We start from the raw sequence: 6,899 nt of genomic DNA, 5'->3' as shown, positions 1-6,899 counted from the left end.
TTCATTAAATTTTGAAATTTTTTACTATACACTCATACATACACAATGTCACAAGTCATATACAAAGTATATTTGCTGTTACAATTGAAACACCAAATGACCTTAAAAGGTCTAATCCAATAGATTACCTGTTTCATTCTTGAAGAAATCCAACTGCATTCAATGAACATTACATACCAAGGGGAGAGGACAAAAACAAATAACATATCCACCATATCTTCAAATACTTGAACAACTTCCATAATCCAAAGAATCTCAAAGTGGCATGTTAACATTTGATTGAAGAGTATCCAACAACCTAAACAAAGAGCAAGACTAACATCCAACAGTTGGGTCCTCAGATCCTCTTGTACTTATAGGAACATTATACGAGTAACGCATTCAGAAGACAGATAAGGAAATAATTAATTGATCACAAAATGGTGCTGTTTAATGCAAAGTAACACAAAATAATTACATGACATTTAAGTGGACTAAGTGCCTACAAACATACACAATACACTTAAACAAAGTAGAAGTATGTTTATAAATATAACCTAGCCTTTCACATTGATCAATGATAAATAACCTACCATTTCCCGGTGATCAAATGATGAAATATCAAGTTACAGAATAGTGACTGTTAAAATGGTACCCAAAAAATTAAATTCAATGAACTGGCCCTAGAGGGCAATCCAATATGCACACATTCTATATGGGAAGTAAAATGGCAATGCTAGATAAATGGTTTGAGTTGATGTTGTGTGACATGTCACAAGTTCAAATCTTAAAATCAATCTCTTAGATATGCAAGGTATGACTACCTACAATAGATCAACTACCTACACTAGATCGACAACAGATGCAACCCTTAACTAGATGTGGCTAAGCCGTGCTGGACTCGAAAACAAACAAAGCATGGGTTGGAAGGCGGATAACCCATTAGATATATACTAGATAACTACACACAAGATCAGTTTGGTATTCAGTTTCAATCCAAACATAATAGCCGTCCAGTATGGTTATACGGCTTTCACTCTGGATCAATGCTGTCAATTGCGGATAGCGGAAAATAGTGGTATGTTCAAATACCGCTACATAACAATGCTGTAGGGCCGCTATAGCCACTATTTCACAATATTTTGCATTAAATAGCGTATCACGGAACAATAGTGATTTGTCGAAATTCCGCTAGGCAATAATAGCGCTATAGCGCCAATATTACCTCTATTTAACACAACTGCTTTGGATTTATACATCAAGCACAATTCCACTATCTATAGATTCTAACAAAAATTGTTTGGGTTGTTTGACTAAATTTGTAACTGAACTAATTGAACTATTGAATTGCTTTCAAAGCTGTGCGGGTTTATTAAAAGTGAATAACTCATAATGAATTGTTGTTTTAACCATAGTAGTCAATACCGGATAGCAGTGCATAGCGGCCGACCACGAAAGTAAGATAGCAGGATAGCATATAGCGGTATGACAAATAGCACGGTATGACAAATAGCGGTCACCGAAATTTGATTATTTTTTGGACAAATACATGAATAAACTATAAAGTATAAACAAACTTGTATATTTCTAAAAAAACTTTTTTGAAGGAAAAAAAAAACTTATATGTAATATAAAATTAAATATAAGACTCAAATCTCATGAAACATTCATAATAAATCAAACAACAAAAAACAAGACAGAAGAACAAACAAAAAAAATCATAAAACAAGAGAAACCATAAAACAAAAGAAAACAAAGGAAGAAAAAAAGAACAGAGAAACCATACAACAGATGAAGAAAAAAAACCATCAAACAATGTTAGGGTTTACAGAATCCCCAAAATGCCCTCAAAAAGGTTTTACAAATAGGGTCAATTTAGAAATTTGCTACTAAAATCAAATAGCGGCCGCTATTTGGTTTCGCGCCGCTACCGCGATTACCGTAGCAGTTCGTCACCACTACGCGCGACCGCTATAGTGTTGCTATCAGCCGCTATTGACTACTATGGTTTTAACCGTCATTTTAAAAACCAGACTAGCCCATTCAAACTAAAAACCAACGAACCAAACTTTTATTCGGTCCATTCAGCTCATATAACCAGAGGAGCCAACTGGAAAAAGTTCAACTAAACTAGAATGAAACAAGCAAAACCAATATAAAATAGTGGTCAGATGCAGCAATTACTAGCTCAAGATATATGAAGTGATTTCACACCTGCAATACAGACCACACAAGGTCTTCCAAATTTAACGCATAAAACAGGTCAACTTATTAGATACCAATATCATTATATTATTCAAAGAAATAAAGAAGTTCAAACTGCAAGTAACCATGAACTACCAGGAAAACACAACAAAACAAAGATAGTACAGGTATACAACTGGCAAAGGAACATAGCCACATGGTGTTTTAGATCTAAAGACAACCGGAATAAAAAAAAACAGCCATCAAGGAAAGCTATTTTTATAGGTTCTTGGGAGCACATGTTCGCAAGCTTAGGAAGTAAGGTAAAATGGACATGGTAAAATTCAATAGTCTCCACATGTTTGGTCCCCTAGATAGAGGCATCAAGGTTGGCCATGAATTTGTCAGTCACTAGCAAGGTGGGCAGTAGTGAGTTTGTCAAACCGTGGTTCATCTCGTCTTCCAGTTTAGGCAGTAGGCTTCAGGGCTTCACATAACTCAGCTGTTTGGATGGGGAAGGGAAAGGCAACAAAGGGAAAACATGAGCATCAAAATTCTACATGGTACACTGGTCAGGTTAAGATATCAATCTGTTATTGCTAATGTGAATGGTTTTAACATAGGAAGGTAACAGATAAACTACAAAACAAATCAAGGAAGCTAAAATCTACCTGCAGGGACCCACCAAGGTTTTAGTAACCATGGTTTCTCCTCCGAGAAACACCATGCTGACCAGACAATCTGTCGGACAATCTATCAGACAATCTGGTAATAGATAACAAAAGTCAGTATTGGCTAGTTTTCGAACACTTGAAATAAAATATCAGTGAAAGCAGCGGGTTCGCAACATGTATAGAGAAGAATATGGGAACTTAAAAAAAAAAAAAAAATTATACGTTATACGTAAAATAGATGGATTGGTTACCCAGAAGTACTAGTCCGTTCCGCAGCATAACTTCCATAAGCTCCATAAGGACCACCTCGACCAAGCTGCCGCATATGAAACAATAATTAAAACAATGAATTGCGAAATAATAGTTTAGCTAGCAGAACTCATACACACTTAAAATCCTGCAAAAATTAATGGTTGTAAAGAAGAACCTGTGAACTTCCATAGTTTCCATAACCGTCGCCAGATACAAAATCACTTGAGCCTCCATAGCCATCAGAATAAGAATAGCCACCACGTCCATGTCGTCTTCCATCTCTACCTTCATAGCTGAAACTATCTGGTCCTTCTGGCGAAGCAGGAAGATATGCAAGTACTGGTGGAAGTAATGATGAGACAGAACGCTCCTTATCAAAAAGATTTGCTCTCAGCCGGGTAAGTACTTGCAGAAGAGCGTCCTTGGCAATATCTAGTTCCCCCGAAATCTAAAAGCATTGAGAAAGAAGAAAAAATAGTAGTTCAGAATCATCGGGCATTGCAACTTCCGATTTCCCAAAAAAGACATCACTCAAGCAATCTATGAGAATAACCTCACCTGCACCATTTCATCATCTTCAGTTGCAATTTTAGGGAGATCCTCCTTAGATAGGATGCGGATGTTAGCTTTTGTAAGCCTTCTCATTTCAGTAATGATTGATCCTCCTTTACCAATAAGGCAACCAATTCGAGAGCTTGACACAAGTAACCGGCTAGTGAAAGAGAGAATACCAGAATCTCTTTCAACTTTCTCACTGCACCGGGGTTGCAAAAGCACAGCTGCTTCTATTGTTGCAGAGAATGGATCCTCAAAGAGCTGCATAAAAACAGTCAAAAATCATCATGACAGCTAAAAAAGCCATTCAATCATTTCTTATGCCCATACGACAAAATAAATTGATTAAATAAGAAGGTTGATTAATAATCATAATTTTACCTCTCTCGCCGAAATGGCTATTAAGCAGTCATCTCCTTCAGTTGCCGAACTATCAACCTTGATATTCGCTCCAGAATCTTGCCTAATTTGATTTATTATACCACCGCCCTTACCAATAACACCTCCAATGTTAGCAGTTGGACAAACAAATCGGACTGAAAACTCCTTCACAGAACCTTCATCCCTTGAACCCGGATACATGGACCGCGGATAGTCTACAACATCACCTTTATACCCCCCATAACCACCACCAATCGGAGCCATTCCCATAATTGGAGCCCCACCATGAGAACCCACCATTGAACCACTAGCCGCATACACCCCAGGAACTGCAGAAGTAAGCAAATGTTGAGTACGTGAAGGGTTGTCATGAAGCCGAGCCGCAACCTGAATCAAAGCCTTCTTCACAACAGCAATCTCACCAGAAATCTGCAGATTCAGCATTGTCAACAAAGACATACAACAATTTCTCATTCGGATGAGACAATAGCAGATGAATATACAAGTAATGTTGGTGCATACAGAATATAAACACAAAAAATATAAAATAAAAAAAATAAAAAACAATACAAAAATTAATTTCATTAAATACAGTATTATTATTTAAATATATTCAGTTTTACATTAATTGTGACTATAGAACCTCTATTTGAATCGGTTCATTTGAGATTATCTACTAGCATAAACACTTTATTTGTGAAACTGTTCGGGAAAACTTATGAAAATGACTTACAGCAATAAACTGTTTTCAACTTACTTCATAACTCTACAGGAAAATGTTGTCAGTCTCGCGGATGGCAGTTTGTTCAACCACTCGCGGAAAATGGTGGTTTGTTCAACCACTGTTTGACAACACTTTGTATTAAATAGCGTCCACATGGGACAATAGAGGTTCGTTCAAATTCTACTTTGCTATAGCGCATCTTGACAAAAATAAGCTCCAGGACAGCTTATGAAAACAACTTATGACAATAAACTGTTTTCCACTTACTTCCATAAACTCTCCAGGAAAATGTTGTCAATCCACATCGAGGAAAATGGCGGCTTTTCAACCGCTATTCGAAAACATTAGATTAAACGGTGTCTCGTGGAACAATAGCGGTTTGTTCAAATTCCGCTAGGCTACACTTACAATGCGACAATAGCGGCTATTTGACAACATTGATCCAGGATAGCTGATGAAAATAACTTATACCTGACATGGAAAATAGCTTATAACTTACTTGAAAACAGTTCAACTTTAATTTATCTTTTGTTATAGAAATAGCTTATACATGAACACTTATTTATAAGCATTTATACTCGCAATGAAGTTGTTTATCCAAAGTGGTTCATAATCAACATGCTTTCACAATAATCAATTTACTCTGAATTTGTAAAAAAAAAAATTACAACTAAACTCATATGCATCAAAAAAATCCACAAACCAATCAAAAAGGTTCGGCGCAAATTAAAAAATTAACCTGAACAAGCTCATCAGAATTCAAAGCACAAAGCGGCAACCGATCATCCTTAAGAATCCTAATCTGTGCACCAGTCTCACTTCTTATATTCTGAACAATCTGCCCACCTTTCCCAATCACACACCCAATCTGATCAGAAGCCACGAGCAATTTCGCGGTAACCAAATCCCCTCCATCCACCTGATAACATTAGAGATCACAAAATATCAGAAAGAGATTAGGGTTTCAATAATCTCAATAGCATAAAAAATCATTTGTAGGTTCATTAAACAACTAATGTATCTAAAGTATATTATAGAACAGATTCATCAGTTATTCAATGAATCCAAAAAAATGGTGTATGAATCACCATCACACAGACACGAACACCAAACACGACATAAACACTGATTCAATAATCTCAATAGCATAGCTTGTAGAAAGAAAAAATTAAAATTACTACTTATGATTCATACACGGCCACTATTATAAGCGAAAATGGTTTTTTTGCTTATAATAGTGGTCATAGGGTGTATGAATCACCGTCACAGACACCGACACCAGATTCAACAATCTCAATAGCATAACTTAAAGAAAACTAATATTACTGCTTATAATTCACAGACACAGACACCAAACATGACACAAACATTGATTCAACAATCTCAATAGCATAAGTTATAGCAAAACTAAAATTACTACTTATGATTCACAAACACGGGCACCGAACACGTCAGCACTGATTCAATAATTCAATAATATAATACCAAAAATTAAATTTTTTACCTTCTCCATATCAACATCTTCATCCTCAACACCACGCAAATCCTCAGCAATGACCTTCTGATGAATCCTGACAAGCGCATCCATAGCAGGACACATAAACTCACCAGAATCTTCAAAATCATTTGATTCATCAGAAACACTATAAACCGTAACAACACGCTCATCACAACCAGGAACAGTTTCACCAATTCGGATCTTCGCCTTTGTATCAAGACGGAGTTGTTTCACGATCTCGCCGCCGCGGCCAATGATGCTGCCGATTTTGCGCACAGGACAAAGGTAACGGTAAACGGTGTCGTCTTGGGTTATGTGAAATGTGTCTCTTGGAGTGGTTTCGTCGGTGTTAGGGTTACGGCGTTTGTTGTTGGTTCTGTTGTCATCAACGCTGTTGTGTGAGTGTGAACGTTTGTTGCCGTAGGATGTTCTTTGACCAGCCATTATTTTGTGTGAGAATTGTGTTTGTGAATTGTGAGTTTAGGGTTTTATCTATCTAACATACACTTTGCCGACTTAGTTTTTTGCTTTCTTGTTCTTGTCCAAGTCAACTGTCTTGTTTGTTAGGTATAAAGCCCAAAAGAAACTAGAGTTGATCAGGAAAACTAATCGTTGAAATGTCGGCTACAATAGGATTCGGCAGGGAATCAGA

The 6,899-nt window shown here is 36.7% G+C and overlaps 1 protein-coding gene across 2 annotated transcripts; it reads right to left on the bottom strand.

Annotated features, from left to right (window-relative positions):
- On the bottom strand, positions 1-6,782 carry LOC11422996 (RNA-binding KH domain-containing protein RCF3). 2 transcript variants are annotated; one of them, XM_024769488.2, is made up of 8 exons: positions 6,254-6,782; positions 5,489-5,668; positions 4,026-4,454; positions 3,648-3,905; positions 3,265-3,537; positions 3,089-3,153; positions 2,835-2,928; positions 1-352 (listed from the first exon to the last, which is right to left on the bottom strand). In XM_024769488.2, the coding sequence occupies exons 1-7, from the start codon at positions 6,689-6,691 to the stop codon at positions 2,856-2,858; spliced, it is 1,716 nt and encodes a 571-aa protein (XP_024625256.1). In that variant the 5' UTR covers positions 6,692-6,782; the 3' UTR covers positions 1-352; positions 2,835-2,855. The 2 variants fall into 2 exon arrangements, with proteins under 2 accessions (XP_024625256.1, XP_003621262.1); XM_003621214.4 differs by lacking the exon at positions 1-352 and adding an exon at positions 2,234-2,665 and having other exon boundaries at positions 6,254-6,781.
- Positions 6,783-6,899: the final 117 nt, after the last annotated feature.

This window comes from Medicago truncatula, chromosome 7 (genome assembly GCF_003473485.1).
Source record: "Medicago truncatula cultivar Jemalong A17 chromosome 7, MtrunA17r5.0-ANR, whole genome shotgun sequence".
Classification (NCBI taxonomy): domain Eukaryota; kingdom Viridiplantae; phylum Streptophyta; class Magnoliopsida; order Fabales; family Fabaceae; genus Medicago; species Medicago truncatula.
Note: the sequence above shows the minus strand (reverse complement) of the source record. Positions and strands in the feature narration are given on the sequence as shown.

What these genes read in the sequence shown, in the direction of transcription:
- LOC11422996 (XM_024769488.2), bottom strand. Translation starts at nt 6,691, where the DNA reads ATGGCTGGTCAAAGAACATCCTACGGCAACAAACGTTCACACTCACAC. An exon ending in TAGCCATTTCGGCGAGAGAG is followed by an intron (nt 3,906 to 4,025) that starts GTAAAATTATGA and finishes GTTTTTATGCAG; the next exon opens with CTCTTTGAGGATCCATTCTC. An exon ending in AAGATGATGAAATGGTGCAG is followed by an intron (nt 3,538 to 3,647) that starts GTGAGGTTATTC and finishes CAATGCTTTTAG; the next exon opens with ATTTCGGGGGAACTAGATAT.